This window comes from Cynocephalus volans, chromosome 18 (genome assembly GCF_027409185.1).
Source record: "Cynocephalus volans isolate mCynVol1 chromosome 18, mCynVol1.pri, whole genome shotgun sequence".
Classification (NCBI taxonomy): domain Eukaryota; kingdom Metazoa; phylum Chordata; class Mammalia; order Dermoptera; family Cynocephalidae; genus Cynocephalus; species Cynocephalus volans.
In genome coordinates this window covers 5384832-5405025 of record NC_084477.1, presented here as the reverse complement: position 1 = coordinate 5405025, position 20194 = coordinate 5384832, and the positions used below count along the sequence as shown (strand labels likewise).

At 36.2% G+C, this 20194-nt stretch overlaps 1 protein-coding gene across 1 annotated transcript in view; it reads right to left on the bottom strand.

Moving 5' to 3' along the window:
- Window positions 1–20194, bottom strand: part of SDCCAG8 (SHH signaling and ciliogenesis regulator SDCCAG8) — a 209818-nt gene that overhangs the window by 103224 nt on the left and 86400 nt on the right. Inside the window, exon 13 of the mRNA XM_063082814.1 lies at window positions 11173–11315. Coding sequence (XP_062938884.1) covers window positions 11173–11315 — 143 coding nt within the window. The remainder of the gene's footprint in view (window positions 1–11172; window positions 11316–20194) is intronic.

The window sequence follows — 20194 nt, the reverse complement described above, 5'->3', positions numbered from 1 at the left end:
CCGTTAACAGTTTATTTTCTGGCATCCCTAAGCCTTTGTATATGAAAAACAGAGAGGAATAAATGTTGACTGAATCACAACAACATAGTCGCAATCATTCCTGAGTTTAATGAAAAGCAAACATATGAAATAGCATCTAAAAAGTTTATTAGTTACATGAGTTATCTCATGCTGTCTTTCTTTCTTCCACTTTTAACAGATAATTCTTTGCACAAATTAGTCTGAGTGCGGGATCTGAATCTGGGTTCCTCTACAGTTCTGACATGGGCTCTGTTTTCACTGTAGATGGACTTTATTATTCCTTAATATAATTATCATCTTTCCTCAACCCAACTATTGTTGACTAATTCAATAGTGAATGACTCTGAATAAATGCCTGATTTCAGATATAGGTTAAGAATAGAGAACTGCCATCAATGCAACAAAGCAGAACTTAATGAGCTCCTAGGTTCCAGAGCTGCTTCCATTAGATATTGTTTTGATGAAGAGGTGATATCAGGAATGGCAAGACAGTTTTCCCTCTCAAGACGAAGAGGACCATTTAAGATTAAAAAAGTAAGAGATAATATATTGAACAACATACTCTCTGTGCCCCTAATTTGTCAATACCACAGCCTTCTCAAAAAGGGTTTGAGTAATTTGACCATGCCCTCAATTGCCCTGAAGTTTTTCAGATTGATCAACACATTGTGACTGCTAATTAATTTATTTTATACAAATTCCTATTAAAAGCATTAGAGTCCCTGAACAGATGAAGCAACATCTGAGATTTACAAAACCCTGAATGAGTTAAAATGATTTTGCATACCCATATATATCCTCATAAAGTCACAGTTAAGATCTGTAGAAAATAAAGCACAGTAGGAGATTTTTCCCAAGGTGACAGAAAATTAGAAACAGAAGTAGGACAAGTGTCAAGATCGAGCAATACCCCCTAGTGAACCACACTTCAGATCAGCTACTGGAAAATGAGCAAATCTCAAAGACTGCCAAAACCCACTTTTAATACCACCTCTTGAACACCCTTTACCTCCACCCCTGGCATATATTCCACTAATGACTTGTCACTTTATTTTGTGTGCTTCTTTTGTTGGTACACTTATTTAGAACAGTTACTCCCTTAACATTGGGTACGTTCTTTTGGTAAATCTCCTGGTCAGAAACAGGCTTCCTGTAGACAAAGTAAAGGTGTCAGAGGGATGTACTGCTTATTCACTGGTACCCTCCCTGGAGAAGGAATCCCTCTGATACTCCAACCCCCAAGCAGCCTGTGTCTTTTCCTCTCCACCGCGTGGCTTGGTCAAGGCAAGAGACACTTTGCCCTCTCACAGCCCTCTCACCTTGTGCCTGCTGGGGAGAGGCCATACAGAGCCAAGGTGGGGCAGAGTTTTCCCCTCAGCTAGACGTTGGCTTTACAGGCTGCTTCCCAATGCTTTCTGGCCTATTTGGTGCCCACTCTGAGTTCCTGAGATGACTGCGTCCTCTGCTGAGCAGGTCTGACAGGGTAGTAATGTAATAGAAATGTGTTTACTTGAATTGGGCCCTGATCCCCCATGACATGTGACTTGACATGGTGCACTGGGGAGACTGAATATTCTCCAAACCTTATTTTCTTGAGATCCTTAAAGTGAGTTTTGATTCCCGGATTTATCAATCAGTGAATCAGTGTATAATATACTTGTAGGTAACAGGGAAACATTAAATAATAAGAGAGTAATGCCTAATAATTGACCTAACGCACACATCCAATGAGGAGGTGTTTTAAGAAGAAATTAAACATCAAGTTGATGAGTTTTTTTCTTACTCCTTTTACCTTGAAATAACATTAAAGACCAGAACTTTCTTTTAGAGAAATACTCTGACTTAGGGCTACTATGATAACAATTCTATGTTTTTGTGTTTTCTTTCCTTCTTGTATTTTCATTGAACTTGATGCTCACTGTTGTTGAGTCAGGCAAGTGGCGTGGGCAATGCTTTCTCGGTTTCCTGTGGCCTTCTTCAGAAAATGAGTTGGCTGCCACCGCCACCATGCTCCAGGCTGTGGGTCTGCGTGGCAGGGGAGAAGAGTGTGTCCCCAGCGTAGATTTTCATTGCGCACACATTTGGGCTTTGCAGAAATGAGGGGAGTGAGCCAGGGAACGTTAAGCAGATCCTGCAGACACATTTCCTGGCAACTCTGACTTTCTAACTTCTCCTGCCCTAGGCCACACTGAGACCAGGGTTCTCAGCCTGTCACACAGGTGGAGTAGAGTGGGCTCAGGCAGTGCGGTGTCCACCAGAGCTAAATGAAGTGCCTGTTCTTTCCTGGCTCTCTGACAGCCTGTTTTCTCTGATACCGGGTGGGGGGAGAAAAAGAGGACGCAATTTATAACAGCACCAAGGCCATCTATTTCAAGCCTTGAAGATGTTGGTTGCACATATATCCACTTAAAATTATTTTTGACACGTTCTCTGCTTAATTTATTCATGAAAGGAGTACAAGGAAAAAATGAGCTTAACTTTTAAATGGAAACTTTAGGCTAAAAATTCTTGAATAAAACTCAGGAGAAAAAAAGATAAGGTTCACTGTGCAATGGCAGGAATACACACATTAGTGTCACACTATCCTCTTCAAATGAACAGATAGTGAAAGTTTGGTGTTTTGACCTAAGCTAGTAGTCAACCTAAGAGGAGTGCAGTTTCTTCTTGGTTTTCCCTAACAATAAAGAGAAAAGGCAAATTCCTTCAATGTCTATAGAGAATGTGCTAAATGCCTAAAGCCAGACGGGGTGCTAGGACAGAAAGATGAGAGAGGCCTGGTTCCTGGCCCGCGAGCTGAAATTTTACAATCCAAAAAGGATTTCTATCTAGCTTTGAAATATGTTTTTGCACATATTTGTGACTGAGGTGTCTGCTGGACCCAGTTCAAACCCTGTCTGTCCTCTTCCCTCCTGGCTGCGTGACTTCTGGCTTCACCTTCTCACACTCAGGCTCCACATCTGTAAAGAGCTGCTCTTCTTAGGCTTGCTGCAAGGACTGAGAAGCAGAGCGTCTCCTACTTCTCATGGTAAAAGATCAGTTTGTTTTAATTTCTAATCCTTTGCAAAGCATTAGTTTGATAAATGCAATAAAAATGAATTACCAGAAAATTTTTAAAAGATGCCAAAAAAAAGCTTCCTGATTATGCACTTGGAAATTGTAGCAATTTAAAGTTCATATAAAAGTTTCCAAACACTCATTCTCAATTTTCGTACTTATCTTGTCACAGACTAATAACAACCAGCCCACCATGGACCACACTTGATGTAGCACTGTTGGAGGGAACCAGGCACAGTGCATGGCACCTGCTACACGTTCATTTATGCATCCTTTACATCTCTCTCTTTATATTCTGAGAGTTCTCTAAAGCCACAAATAGACCCTGTGAAGAATTAATGATGACTCCTTGGACTTATACCATGCTGGTAATGGAGACTATCACGCTCAAACCAGCATGAACAGAGATGTACTCTTCTTTCCGCTTTCCATTTCTACCATTTCTTAGTCAACAGAAAAGTCAGGGATTGTATTTTTAAAAAGACAACATGGCAACAGATTAGACATCTGCAGTTTTACTTACCCAGGATCCCTGACACTCTTCCCCTGGCAAGAGCACCTTCCTCACTTAGTACAATGCTCTCCCCTTACTCCATGTGCTTCTGCTGGGGCTGCCAGCCATAGCACCTGGAAAGGCATGTGTACACATGACTCAATTTGTGTCCAAAGGGTGATCCTGGAACTGAAGGTTTTGAAATTGGAAGTGGGGGAGCTGGAAAGTCATACTCTTACACTTTGAAATCAAGGTCATCTCCTTTATCTTCAGTTTCAGATTGAAGAATGGGACTCCATGGTCAGAAAGAATGAGCCAATATTCAGAAAGAAGTCGAGCCCTGCTACGGAAAGTCAGAATATGATAGCACACTGGTGCTGCCTTGAGTCCCTGGTCCAAGAAACCCCAAGGCCAGCTGTCCCTGGACTGCACATGATCTGATTATTAAAATGTATCAGTGTCCCCTTCTTGGGTTTCTGTCATCTCAACCAAATAAGTCCTGACTCATACTGGTAATCCGACAGGTCAAACAATTAAATTCAAGAAAGTGTTTGCAATGGTTACTGTGTGGAAACTGAATGCTCGGAAAAGGAAGCCTTACTTGCCTCTCCCCAAGTAATCTGGCTATCATCATAGGATAACCTGGTGACTTCTCTGATGTACACTTTCACTTTCAAAAAGATACAAATACTATGGTTCAAGTTGCTCTCTCTCTAGGTCTCATGTCAGATCTTCCCATTTGTATCACAAAAGTAGGTCACAGCATGATACCATCTTATGGACTCTCATACGTGGACAAAAGGTCTGGGGAAGAATGTTTGCCTCGGTAAGTAGTTAATAACAGTTACATGAGCATTCAGGAATGGTTGCTTTACTAAGCCATATCATAAATTAACCTGTCCACAGGGGTGTAAATGGTAGTCTTATTAGAGGGATTTAAATCCTGTAACTCTTTAAAGATGTTTGGACATGTCAAAAACAAATACGTGAAGGGATTTCCACTTTTTTATAAAAGCCTCTCTTTCCTCTTGGGTAAAAATGAAGAAGTAAAGCAGGATGACAATTGTATTATAATACGTTATGTGATTAAGGCAATTAACGGGCCAAAGGAAATTGTTTCTTAGAAAAAGCCCAAGTCAAGACTAAAATTCACCAACATGTATTTATATCAGTACATAAGGGAGTAGCTAACACTTATCCCTATTATAAATTCATGTTACGATTTTCTTAGTTGTCTTTTTGGGAACAAGTGCATTAATCCATTTCCCTAGGAATTTACATAGAATTACAGCCTAATGGATAAGGGTATAATCTTGCAGGCAAATTACTAGGGTTCAAAACCTTGCTTCCCTAACATATCAGCTGTGTGACTTTAGATGACTCATTTTACTTCTCTGTGCCTTAGTTGCCTCACCTGTCAAATAGGGAAAATAAGACTCTACATCTTCTAGAGCTGTTGGGAGGACTAAATGAAAACTACTCGGGTCAGTTCCTAGAACCCAGTAGGGGCTCAGTAAATGTTAGCACTGCTGCTAGCTACACCTCTATTATTTTTTAAAGAGCTATTACCTGTAGCACTTTACCAGGAAGATACTAAGATGAATATATCCTTAACTTTAGAGACTGATAATTTTAGACATTTGAATGATATTTGTGTGTATTTAACTCACTCTCATGTATGCATGTGCACCATTGATTGCCTTGCGTGGAATGCCCTTCGTTCCCATTTTCTCATATCCAAATCCTACCAAGATCAGTAAGAAGTATCTGTCCTTATAATACTTCATCTGGAACCTCTCTTCTGGATCTTATCATTTATCTCCTCCACTACTTGTGTATTTTCTTTTCTTCCCCACTAGCCTATAAGCTTCTGAAGGGCAGCATCTGAGGCTCTTTTATCTTTCTCCCATCATCCCCAGCACGATGTCTTGCAACAGGAAATGCTCCATGTAGAATTAGTAAATTAATGAACATACATTAAAAAAATTTACATGAAAGTTTGTTCTGAAAAAGGAAGAAGTTGTTTGAAAATACTAATTATAAAGAAATAACTGGAAGAAAGCAGGCTTGCTTTCATTTCCATGAATGCTAGGCTATGTATGCTTCATTGTCATGCTTACTAGGCACTGGTTTCAAACAATGTCATCTTTTAATTATGGACAACTCTAGTTTAAAATTGTGCGTGCGTGCGTGTGTGTGTGTGTGTGTGTGTGTGTGTGTGTCTGAGATGTTTAAATGAACACACTTACGTGAGAGGCATGGTATACTTTACCAAACATATTTGCATCATTAGAATAATTATCATTTGATTCTGCTATGCTTAAACACATATGAGAGTACTTCCAAAAGTCTGTGGAAAAATAGAATTAAGATAATACAAATCTTTCCAAGAACTCTTTGACGACCCCTCATGTGTGTATACAAAGTTAAAAATGAAAAGAAAAAAAAAACTATTACAAAATCTATTATCACATGTACAAGTAAAATTCCAAATAAAAAATTTCAGCCGTATCCCCATCTCATAATTTTTACCCTGCTATATCTGAGAAGATACATATGTTGACTTATATATCAACACTGGGCTTTGGAAGGACAGTCATAAATTTATAATATATTAACTATTTCTATAATAATGACTTACTGAGCTTCAACTCTTTGCAATGTGCTCAGCTAGGAGCTCTGAGAAATATAGTATTAATAAGACCTCTCTTCCCACTTAAAGAATAATACATTCCAGAGGGGAAGAAAAGCAGGTACACAAAAAATTTCAGAGTATTAATTAAAATTTTATCAGATTTTGCTTCTTCCTGCTCTTAGTATGTTGCAAATGCCATCAGTTCAAAATGGGAAGAAGGATTCAAAAGGAGAAGTACTCCCTTCTGGCAGGAGTCATCAGGAAAATCGGGATTTCAATGAGACCTTAAAAAGAAGGTAAAATTACAATAGGGATAGAGAAGGTCAAAGGGGTATTCTAGGTGTAGAGAACAGCAAAAGGAGAGAAAAGCCTCCCAAAAGTGCAAGGGGAGCTGCATGTGCATACATTTGGCTGGAAATCGGCATTTGAGAGGACTGGTAGGGATTAAATGAGACTGGAAGGTTGGAAGCCCATTGGGATGAACTTAAATGTCATGCCGAGTGATTTGGACCTTCTGTAATAGTTAGTGTGGCATCATGGAAGGTTTTCAGAGGAGGATGACAGAGAAGGCAGTGACTGATGAATACTCACTGGGCAATGGTTAGCAAATGAGACAGGGAGGGCTTTAGGAGACTACTTTCATAACCCTTAGGAGAGATCAGCAGAACCTAAGTTATGATGTAACTATAAGTGGCAGGTATGAAGGACATTTCAGTGAATTCTCTCTGAAGTTCAAACCAAGGAAACATCCTAATAGAAGATCCTCCAAGCAAAATTCCCTAAGAGCCAGAAATAGGAACTTAATAATCGATTGTCTTAAACAATTGTTAGAATCATTGTCTATCAGAGCTAGAAGGGAACTTATAAATCATCTAGCCTCACCTCATTTTACAGGTAAGTAAGCAGGCCCAAAGAGTGAAGAAATTTGTCAAAAGTTACAAAGACAGTGAATGCCTGGGGAAGATAGTATAACTCAGGTTTCCTTAATCCGTGGCTGCCTGGGACCTTCCGTAAGAAAAGCATATGGTTTTAATTGTTACTTTGCCAAAGCACTTTTTGATTCATTCTTTATTATTTTCTTATATATCTGAAGGCCCCACTTCAGTCACCTTGGCTGGTGGCTCTTCTCCATCGTACTTTAAAAACATGGTCCTTTCTATGTGCGCTCACCCACTCCCTTGGCTACAACTAATACCTTTATGTAAAAGCACCCAGATCTAAGCCTCTAGTCATGACCTCTCTCTTCACACCAAACCTACATTAGACATCTCTACTTGAGTTCCAAAATAAAATGTATATTTTCCTCTGCTAAATCCTTTAAGTTCCCTAGCTGGACTAATGGATTACCCAGTTAATTTTGCCAGACATCTTACAGTCATCTTTAATTCTGTCCTCTCTTATTCACTACTCTAAATGCCTCTTGAAGATGCTACTTCCTTTCCATTTTGCTGGGACAGCCATAGCCCAGGACCTAATTACTATCTTCCTGGATTACTGTGCTTATATTCTAACTGGGGTCCCTGCCTGTCAACTCTTCCTTAACCAGTCCGTTTTCACAACGCCTTTCAAATAGCTTCTTTAAATACACACTTTTGAATCTGTCATAGTTCAAGCTCTCTTGACTTTTTACTTGAACTAAACAACCTCCTAACCAAGGTGTTGGTACACTTTTTCTGTGAAGGCCAAACAGTAGATATTTTAGACTTTACAGACCATATTCAAGTCTACTGTGATAGTGCCATACATAACACCCAAAGGATCACTGTGGTTGTGTCCAATAAAACTTTATTTACGGATGTATAACCTCGATGTATCACAAAATATTTTTCTTTTCTTTTTTTTTTTTCAATCATTTAAAAATACAAAAACCATTCTTAGCTCATGAATTGTGTAAAAATAGATGAGGGGCCAGATTTGGCCCATGGGTGTAGTTGCTTACTCTATCCTAACTAGTCTTCCTGTCTCCTATACCAACTCTTGAAGTTCACTCTCCACACTGCTATCTGAGTCAGGATCCCAACCCAGAAAGTGTATCATACTGCCAGCCCTGCCTAAAATGCATCAAAAGTAAGCCATGACTCTCAGAATGGCCAAAACTCTATAGTGTGGCTCACAAAGCCCTTGCTCTGGTCCCTGATCCCCTTTCCAGTCTTATCTCCTACCAAACACCTAACTTAATGGCAGAATTTATGTTCTCTCCCATCTTTATGTCTTTGCATATATTGGTTCCTCTACCCCACTCTGAAAACTCCTATTCATGAACTCATTAATCAAAATTGCTGCCAAACATTGCCCCCTCCCTGACCTTTCACTGGTAGTGTTCTCTGACAATCACCTTCACCTTCAATTCTCCTTCCTATGTGCTCCTATAGTACTCTTTACTTCTAACATCACACTATCATCACACGCTGTTATAACTGCATATATAGATGTGGCTCCATCTGTAGAGCACGAGCAATCGAAGATTAGAAAACAAGTCTTATTTCTCTCTCCATGCCTAGGGCCAACCAAAGTATTTAAAAGAAAGTAGGTGCTCAATAAATTTCTATTTTCCATTTTTAAATCCAATAAGGAGAAACATCAAAAAAGTGCCAGATTATTTTTCTTTCAGATTGATTTATAGACTTCTACTTCGGTTTTTAAATTTTCTTTGCCCTTGAAGATTTGGATCCTTATTTCATCATTACTTTATAATGTGGTTTTCATATTCAATTTTAAACTTTGTTTCAAATATGCCATTGGAAATGTTTAAGGTAAGAATGAATGATGAGGTGCTATCTGCATGAGAGTTATGTATTTCAGCTGGTCTATACTGAAAGACACAACCTTTCTCAGTCACACACCTGAGTCCACTGAATCAATAAATAATGGGGAGGGGTAGCAAGCCTAAAAAAAAAAACAAAAAAAACCCCCAAAAAGAAATATTTAGCCCAATAACCAAGTCACATTTTTGGTGAAAAAGAGAGATATACACAGTTCCTTGGATTTTTAATTGTCATCTTTAAATTTATGAATGTGTATTTTACAAAACATGAACATAGACTAAGCTTAAGATGCTTACAAAAGAGTGCTGCATTTAGAAAATAGTTTTATTTCCTGTAAAACTACGTTTAAATTTTTGTAGAATTGGTGTAAATAAGGCTCAACAGAAAAAGCTTTCAGATTGATTTTCTACAGAATCAAGCAAAACCGTTCTTAAGAACAAAGGAATTAGTTACCACTCATCTATTTTCAGCAGTTACTGCATCTTAACACGCTCTGCTTGCAAGAAACTGATCCTGTCAAAAGTACAAATTGACACTGCACAGGAAAACTCTCTACGGACTTTGACTTCAGAAATTAACTCTCTGAATAAGATAGAATGGCAAAGGGGGCATAACCAGCATTAATATTTATTTACTGAAGCTCGGCCACACTGAGACGTTAAAAAGCTGTCCCATTTCTGTGGTTTAGTAGTGCTTAGCACACGAATTGGTTAGTTCTGAATACAAGTCTGACAGAAAAGAAAAACTATTAATATTATCGTGATGAAGCTAAATTCTGAAACTTCTAAGATTTAATAACCACAGGAAATATGTTAACATTATGTTCTCAGTTTTATAATAGTATTTTAAATAGGCATTAAAAGAACAGTTATTACTCTGCAGTATTAAGCAATTTTTCTCATAAAAGTGTATCATCCATTGGGCTTTTTTCCAGATATCATACATGTATAAATGATTTATTTTCTCTCTCTCTCTCTCTCTCTCTCTGTTTCTCTCATTATTTAAAAGGCAAGGTGTCAAGCCATTTGGAATATTATAACAAAATGTTTTTAACAAAGTTTGATTTAACAGAACTAGAGGCATCTTAACACTAACCCAAAGCTTTGGGAGGTTCACCAACCTCTAGAATATTTTCTTCTTGAAATGCAGGCTGTTCAAGTGGCGCTTTTCTCCATCTGTTATCATACCGTGCTCAGAATTACATTGTCATATTTAATGTAAAAAGGATCAGTCCCCTTTCGTAGTTTAAATTCAACATATTACTATGATTGGAAGACCAGTGTTTTTCTAATTTACAAATCAAACCAAATATCTAAACTTACATGTGTATTTAGACAAAGTGAAAAACTGAAAAACTCTAAGAATTGAAAAACTCTAAGAATTGAACAAACCCAAAAGCTTGATCTGAAAATTGAAAAATTGTACTAAAACTCAAAGTGAGAAGAAACCACTTATATGGTAAAGTGAAATATTTACTATCTCTATTTGGATTTTTCTGTGTGTGTATTTTTGTATGTGTGAGTGTGTTTTTCCAATACAGCAAATTCACAATGTTTGCAACTTAAAGAGTCTTACTGTAATTTAAGGCTGAGCTATATGTTTACTAAAGCTTATGACAATGATAATCACATTGCAGTATCTCATGATGGAAATGATGTAATTTGAAACCTCGATGGTGTAAGCATGTTACAATAATGATTTGAACATGACCAGTGCCAATCAATTTCATCTCTAAATTTTACACCTCTTCAGGACTCAGATTCTTTATTTTGTATCAGGTCCATTTCAATTTGCATCTTAGAATTTCTTTTACTTTGTCTCATTCACCACTGACAGTATCTAATTATTTTGTTAAATATATTCCTCAGGTCCTTCAATTCAACATTTTTTTTAGACATAGAATTAACAGGAGATGTCGTGGTGATAGTGGGAGAAATATGTCATTTTGCTTATACTGATAGAGAATCACCTAAATATTTGAGCATTGTAGATGAAAGGTTTTGTAATATATCAGTAGTTCCCTGCCACACTTATCATTCACATGTCTGGGTGTTTTGCTTACCACATCTCCACTTTTCTTAATATGCCTGAAAGCTGTGTGTGAATTGAATGACTAAGCCTAACTCTAACAACTGTTGGGAAGCCTGTGGCAAAAATCAGTGGAAGGAAATCGGCGCCGTGGCGCATAATGGATTAGGGAGTACCTGGTGAGGTGCAGTCGGTGCTCGGCCTTGCCCAGCAGTTCTGTTAGTCTCACACACTCCTCCCTGGCCCCGGCTGCCTTCTGCTGCTCCTGTTCCAAGTGCTGCTTGCTTTCACTCAGCTCTATTCTCAATTTCTCTACTTCCTTAGGTAAAGAAAAGGGAGGAAAACAACCATATAAAATATATGCAATACACTTGAATTCATGTTTCGTTTTGCCATACATTTTAATGTGTTGAAAAATTATTAGAAAATTTAGGCTAGCTTCCATTTTAGGACAAAGAGAATTAGCACATCCAAAAATGCACATTAGTAAACGTTTTTTTTTTTTTTGTTGTTGTTGTTAATTGTAAAATGAAGTCTGATTTTAAAAATGATATGATTAAATGAGAATAGTCAAAATGGATAATCTGCATTTTCATTCTAAGGCTCATTCCCTTTTAAAAAGTAATATAACTTAAAAAAAAAGTAATATTAACTTAAAATACCATTACTTTAAAAATGTAACATTTTCAAGTGATTTGATAAGACACATGCAGTGATTAACATCAAATATGTGACTTTTTATTCTGAAAGACATATTTATGGTTTCATTTGGATGTTTTCAAAAATGAATTAAAGGTTAAAATAATTTAAGATATCTTTTAGAAAAATGTGAGGTGTAAAAGAAGGCATCTTTGTGGTGCTCAATACGATTTGGAAAAAATTAATTTAGGAAAAAATACAGCATGGAACATTTAGGCATTAAGAATAAATGAAATTTCTGAGTGAAAACAATATTACATTAACATTTGCATCTTAAAAGGCAACAAAAGCACTCTAAGACTAATAAATATGATAGTTTATTCTTTGGTCTCAGGATAAAATTATCCTTATCTTACTGAAACAAATATGTCAAAGCAAAAATACCTTATATAAAACATAGTTTTAAATAATTTACAATTAAAGTAGAAATATTTATGATAGAACATCTATAAAATGAAGCAAAAGGAAATAAAACAGATGAACATTTAAAACATTTTACACTATTAAAACAAGGAAAAAAAACAAAAAAAAGGACAGAAACATCTTCAAATTCAGCAGAAATCAAAAAGCAACTTTGATACATAAAAATGCAATCTCTTTTTGGAAAGCAAAATCATGTCGAAGTAGAGCGTTTTAAACTTAGTACTTAAATAAATTTTCAAATCTCCTCATGCCATTACTCAATATTCTGAACAATCTGCAACTATATTTAATACATCATGCAAGATAAGCTAAACTATTTTTTCTACATCCATGACACTATAAATACTCAGTTTATACCCATCAAAACCATACATTACCAAGAACACATTATAATAACTTATTACAAGTTCTCAAATACAGTTTTATTTTTAAAAACCTATGTAATCATGAATATATAACTTTCATTCAGAGTTGATTTTCTATATTTTCAGTTTGGAATTCTAAGTGAAAGTAATTTATTTCTTTAAAATATTTTGTTATTAAAGTTATACCAATATATTTCCAATGTTGTAATTAAATAAAATTAAACAGAAGAAAAACAATAGAAAAGTCTATTATGTTGTACTTATCCAACATTCATGAAATTAACAGAAGCAAAGAAGTTTAGAACTAGAATTATATGTTGACTTTAAACCTTCAAAAATCCACTCAATTTTTTTTTTTTTTAATCAGTGCTGTATGTAAGAAACTGTACTAAATATTATGGTAGGCTCAGAGAGTTCCCATCTCTACATTCAGGAGTTAAGAATTCATCTGGGTAAATGAGACACAGACACACAAAAAGATACCAAAATGCAAAGGATATTAAAAAAAACACACCACCAAATGAGTTGTGGAGAAAACCCATGCCTTAATAACCAGAAGAGGGATACACACACGGGCAAGAAAAGTGAGAAAGAAGGTAAGGGCACAAAAATTCATGGAATGATAGATTAGACCACATTATGAAAGATCTTGAATTGTAGATTAACAAAGCTGCATTTTTGTTATAGAAAATGGGGAGATAGTCACGGTTTAAACAGGTGCGCAACATGAAAGAAGCTGAGCTTAAAAAAGCCGGATCAATGTGTATGATCAATTGAAGGTGGCGAAGAATGGCAGAAAGGAGAGACCCTGAAAAGACAGTTGCAGTATTCCAGACATCAGGAGTAGAGAGGCTTAAAACAGAGGTATAAAGAGAACATGGCGATGTTATGGAAATAAAAGGAGAGCTGTTGGGAGACCAAAGATGACTCCAGACTTTGATACAACCAAGAATGACAGAAGTAGAATTACGTATAAAATTCCAAACTTTCCTAGAAAAAAAAAAAAGATACTACACTCTTGTATAAGCACAATGGAACAATAACAACATATGTACCTCACACTGGTAATTAGGTTTTAAGCATAAATTAGCTGCTTTCTTATTCTAATGTAATAAAAACTCAGAGGCTGCACTGAAAGCCAGTCGAATATAGAGGTAGAGAACATGGGTTCAAGATTCAGCACAGATCAGGGTTCCAGACACTGCTCTGGCACTTTTCAGCTCCATGACCTCTGACAAGTCATTCAACATTATATGGTTTCTTCAGTCTAAAATAGGAGTGATAACTGTAGTGAGCTCCTAAGATTGTTGTGTAAATTAAATGAGGTAATGAGTACTTATCAGAATGTCTAGCACATAGTAAGAGCTGAATAAAAGACAGCTAACATCATTATTATCACTGATTTTTCCCTCTATTTATCTTTCAAGAACAGCAAAGTGATAAGTTGAAAAAAATGACCTGCCTAAGGATATATGACTATCCCCAAAGAGTTCTTGATTTAATCCAATAAAATTTCCCCCTACTCTATAAAGCAGTATTTGGTGAAAACTGAATAAAACTTTTTCTATTATAATTTCAAAATGCAAACAGCTTTTTGTTAGGAAGATAGGAAATTACTGCCTGCTTCTGATTATCCGTGCCAGCAAAACAGCTTACTGGTGCAGATAATCAAAATCAACAATCTAACCAGCTGGACCTAGGCTCAACACTTACTCCCTGAGTCAGGAAAATCTGCCACGGCACCAAGTCCAACAGTTAGGAGAGAAATCTCTTGCCAGAAATGCCATGCACCCACTGGCAGGATAACCCTTTGCTTTACCCAACTAGGTCAGGGCTGCTTCCCTGGCTGTGTATAGTAGCTCGGGGATGAAAGACCAGCAAGTCATAGGCCAATTGTCCATTACTCTCAAAGTACACTATTAACCTGCATCGCTATAATGCATTTTGAGGCAGCCATCCTTTAGCTAACTAAGCAACGGCAGGTCCAGATAGCTTTACACCTTACCAAGAGACACACTTCAAGTCATGAATAGAACCATTAGAACAACTAATAGTAGAAACTGTTAAAAGTGGTTACCTCAGGAGAACAGTACCTGGAATCGCACACGGAGAAAGGGAGACTAATTACTATTCATTTATATCCCTCTACACTGTCAGAAGAATTTTTCTTAATCATGAACATATGTAACTTCATTTTTATTACTGATTAAATTTGCTTCTTAAAGTAATGCACCGAATTTAAGTCAAATAGTACTCAATTTCTCATAACAAAGAGCAGTGGCCACCTCCAAACCTAATCCCCAATGGCACACAGTGCCACCTCTTCTGATATTTACCTTCATATTTTCAAATGACATACTTACATTGCTATTTCTTGATTTTGCAATATTAGACATTATCTATGGACTCCTTCCTATTTTAAAAAAGGTAATGATTTAAGTTTCTTCTACCACCCACCCTTCATACCCACCTCATGCTCCCATATAACAATTTTGGTTAAATCACTACTCAATAGTTCATTTACATTATAATGATTATGGAAATATTGTTCACTACTGAGACAAGCATTACCTTCCTTAATTTTCTGTTTTCTCCCTTTTTTTATTGTGGTAAAATAACATAAGAATTGCCATTTTAAGCATTACTGAACGTACACTTGCATGGAACTAATTACATTCACAATGCTGTGTAACTACTACCTCTGTTTTCAAAACAATTTCATCATCCTAAATATAAACTCTGTGCCCATTAAGCAACAACTTCCCATTATTCCTTCCTCCCAGTTTCTGGTACCCTCCAGTCTACTGACTCTGAATTTTTTTTTTTTTTAATTATTTTTTCTTAATAAACCCATGATAATTGCATATGTTTATGGAGTACAATGTGATACGTGGGTAAATTTATAAGTGTGCAATGATAATGTCAAGGTATCTGGCATATACATCCCCTCAAATATTTGTCACCTCTTTGAGTTGAAAACATTAAGCTAATTTTCTTATACATTATTTTATTATTTCTGGAATTAATTGCCTAGTTTTTTGATAGCTTATTTTTCTAGGTAAATGACATTTTTTCCCCGAGTGTTCAAACAGATATGTCAAATACCCATCAGTAATATTTTTTTCAAATAATGAGACACATCAGATACATTATACGTCCCTTTACCCTTTTTGTTCCCTAGACATATCCTTGGTACCTGATGTCTGGCCTGGTTGATCTCTGTCTTGGGCCAAGCCTTTCCCATCTCCTTTAGTGTTCCCTGTTTTTTGGGAACTGTTTCTCTGTTTATTCCCTTTTTTGGTGAAAGTACATTCATAAGAAAGGTTACATGAAAAACACATTTTTAAAGTATTTGTATGCCTGAAAATGCTGTTACTGTATGCACACACTTGATAGGTTGGCTGATATAATGTTCCATTTTGAAATTAATCGTCACTCAGGATTTTTAAGGGACTACTCCATTTTCAAGATTTTAATATTACAATTGAAAAGCCCTACGCCATTCTGATTCCTAATAATTAGTCTATGATTTGCTTTTTTTCCTCTCTGGAAAACTTTATGGAAGTCTCTTTTTCCCTGTCATTTTGAAATTTTACAATGTTGGACCTTGGAATGGTCTCTTTTTCATACTTTGTGCCGAGTTTCAGTGGGCCCTTTGCAATTAGAAGGTTTGTTTTCTTTAGTTTGAGGATGTTTTCTTGTATTACTGTTCTGAAATATTTTGAATATTTTAAAATCTCTTCTTCCAGAACTCCTGGACATTGGTTGTTGGCTCTGGTGGATGAATTATCTAATTTCCTTTTTTTTTTTTAGGAAAAAAAAAAAACCATCTGTGAATGCTTAGTAAAGTTCAGTACTTTCAAATCCCTGAACACTTCTTTTCCAGAAGAAGAGCTTCCTAGTCTAAGACTGTGGTATGATCCATGAGAGTCATAGAGTCCAATAAAAATATTCGAACATTAGAGATAAAGACAGAGACAGAGATAGAGTAGAAATGGAGACAGCGACAGAGATAGAGCCAGAGACAGAGAGGATTATCTAATTTTGTTTTTTTTCCATTTCTTCGTCTTCTGATTCTAACTTCTGGAATATTTCCTTCACTTCATCTTCCAAATCTTCTATTAAATTTAAAAATACATAGTCCTTTAAATGTTTTCCTCTGCTCATTGTCTGTTGCCTCAGTTTTCTCCAGGTTCCATTTTCTTTCTTTTTTTCCTGTCTATTTTAGATGCTCCATAATGTTGTAGGCTTTCCTTAAATATACGATAAGAATTGGCTGTCCTTCATATTTGAGAATGAGGCAGTTAACTAAAGTGTGGATTTAATTGTTCTTGGTTAATATGAAAGTGTAGATTATTGTACAGCAAATATTCACTCCTATCTCTCTTCCACTGAGAGTAGAATAAACTGTCTCTCCCCCAGGACACTGTGCTTAGTCATGTGATTTCATTTGGTCAGTGGAATTTGCATGGCTGTAACGTAAGCAGAAGTCATAAATAGGTTTACGTGGTTTGGTTTTGCTTTTGTGTGCTGGTGATTTTTCATGAAAAGAGCATGCCCTGGGTAGCCACTGCCCCTTCAGCCTGGACCATGGAAAGAATACATGTGGAACAGAACCACACCAAAACCGTAGCCCATACAACCCACAACCTTCAACCTAAAGCAGAGATACAGACACCCAGTCAAATATAGCCTAGATCAGCCAAATCTCAACTGACCTGCAGACTCAAACATGAGCATAAATAATTGCTAGTGTAAGCCACTGAGTTTTGTCAATATAAAATTATTGACCTTAAAGGAATAAGGAGTGTTACAACTATGTATCACCTTAGAATTTTATTTGATCTTTGAAACAACTGGATGAAACACTTAGGGCAGGTATCCCTATTTACATATATAAGAAATTAAGGGTTAAAAACACTGAATGATTGTCCAAAGAAGTACACTCAAGCCTTCAACCAGATCTGACTCTATGGCCTGCACTGCACCATACCATAAATTATGCAGTGGCTTTTAAATGTTTTTTTAAAACTAAGATCCATAGTAAGGAATCCATTTTACATCATAATTCGGAGACACACACACATGTGTAAATATAACAAGCATATCTTGAAACAATATTAATCCTTACTGTGTACGATGCTCTCTGATAATTCCTGTTCCTTCTCATTCTACTTCACTTCTTTAAAAAAAAAAACCCTCTGGATTCAGTCTATAAAGTTGATGTCACAATCCCGCAATTTGAAAAGCATTCTTTACTTCAGATAATTAAAAAATATGTATTTTTTTTACATAAATTAAGTGGAGCCAAATAAAGAGTTTCATTAAAAGAAGTTCCATTATACATTTCTCCTGACTTCCTAAGAAAAAGTATCCAAGGAAATTTATGTGAAACCCATTTTAAAAAATATATTATCTTAATCTAAAAGGATAACTTTGCCTGGAAAAAAATGAAGCACCCAGGAACTATAAGAACTCAGTGGTAGTGATTTATTCCTGCTACTAAACATCACACAACTTAAAAATCATTTCACCATCTTTAACGTAGGGTGACTTAGTTGTGTAAGAGAAGATGACAATGGGGAGAAAAGAAAAATTTTACCGAGTAGTAAGAAGATTGGACTCTAAAAGTCCTTGCATAGTAGGAAGAAAGAACTTGTAGTTTGAAGCTCACAAATTTTGACAACGTGAATTTATCATTCAGAAACCAGTGGATGAATTCACAGAATATATTTTGAAAAGTAAGGTAGTACATGATACCAAAAATTGAAACATAAAACTCCTATCACCTTGGAGAGAAATAATAGTTTCTATCAAGTTCTGTGTGAATAAAAAAAAAAAAAAAAAAAGTACTCATTGGAAATTTAGTATTCACCAGTTAACTCTTTTTATTAACGTGCAGATGTTAAGATTTGCTTTATCAAATAATTAATAATTTTTTGTTCAGAACTGTTCTAGCCACCAATGGCTATTTAAATCTAAGCTAACTAAAATAAAGACTTTAGTTTCTCAGTTGCATTAACCACAGTAGAAGTGCTGAATAGCCACATGGTGATTGTGGCTACCACAATGAACAGTGTAGGTATAAAACAATTGCATGATCACAGAAAATTCTACTGGATAGCACTAGTCTAGAATATAGCAAAATTTATTTCTAAGACTCCTCTCCAAACCAGACTCTTGAGGAACCAGCCAATGTGGATAAAAGAAGATTAAAAGTAGTCAGTCATTTTAGAAACGGCCCCAAATGGCCATCCTCTTTACTGTAGCAGATGTAGACAGCTGCTGATACCATTCTAGAAATCCTGTTTGTGGTTATCATTGCTGATAGCACATATCATTGCTTTAATATGTTTTTATTGTGGGCATAATAGTAACACTGATACCAGCTATCATTCTTGTGTGCTAACTACGTGCTGGGCAATGTCTAAGCATTTTGTATTTTAAAATCTCATTTTGTGTTCATGACAACTTTGTTAAAATAAGTATCCTATTCCTGTTTTGCAGATGAAAAAGCTGAAGCTCACAGATGTTAAGTAACTTACATAAGATTATACAGTGGCAGAGCTGGGACTCAAAACTGGGTTAGTCTGATTTCAAGTCCCATAATTTTTCCACTGTACCATACTGTCTCCCTAGACAAGCCTAGGTACAACAGAAAGAAAGAGGGAGTGTCACAGTCTGCTTTCTAAAACCTCTTGGCCTACAATTTGTTATAGGTAGAAGACACAAACCACACAGAGACATCAGCAGAAGATACAACTCAGACAGACTGAATCAAATATTAAGCTGCTGAACACAAGGTTCTCAATCTGCAAAGGGCTGGCCAAGATTCATGCTGAAGAATTACTTCCATGAGACTTCAGGGTTAGTGACCTGAAGAAGTCCTGGAGCTTGGATTGGCTTAGCCTCAGGTCCCACAGTCTACATCTTTTACAACACGATGAGTCCACACCAGCATAATAAGAATCAGCATGGGACTGACCGTTTAGCCTTTTCAATAAAATATGCAATATTTTCATGAAATTTTCCAGTTACTTCCAATATGGCCATTGAATCAATCTTTACTCTAAGCAAATATTCTTTAAAGAATTTTAAGAAATGTTTTTTTCTTTTTTTCTTTGCATAATGTTGAGTTAAAGGAAGTGCCTTCAACTGATCACTTAAATTCAGAAGCACTTCCTCAGAGCCAAAGTAGCTCTCAGCCAAAACGAGTGTTCGAAACAGATAAGATGGGACTATGGCAAGAAAGAAATGCCTTTCTAAAAGTAAGTGTCTAAAGAAGTGAAGAATTTAAAACATCTGATAGAACACTGATTCTATTACACTGTGACAATACAGCAGACTTTTTTGGTTAACCCAAGCTTATACCACTGTTGTGTCATGACAGGAGATTCAGGGGCAAAAATAAGAAGTACTGCAGTTCTGTGGTCAGTTTACAAAAAAGAGTTCAGGTGATATTTCCACTATTTTGGACTTTAGTAAATGCCTTATGCTTGCTAAAAGTGGAGAAAGGGCTTGCTTTGCACTCTTGTCAATGTAAGTTTCCGCTCATTATAGACAAAATATTAGGCCATTCATAAAGTCTGCAATTTTTTCCTTTAAAATATTGAGGTCACTTTTTTGCCCCTAATTCTCTCGTTCAACAATGTTCAAGGCATTGTATGCTTACATATTCACTTTGTAAACACCATGGATATAGAGATCTTGA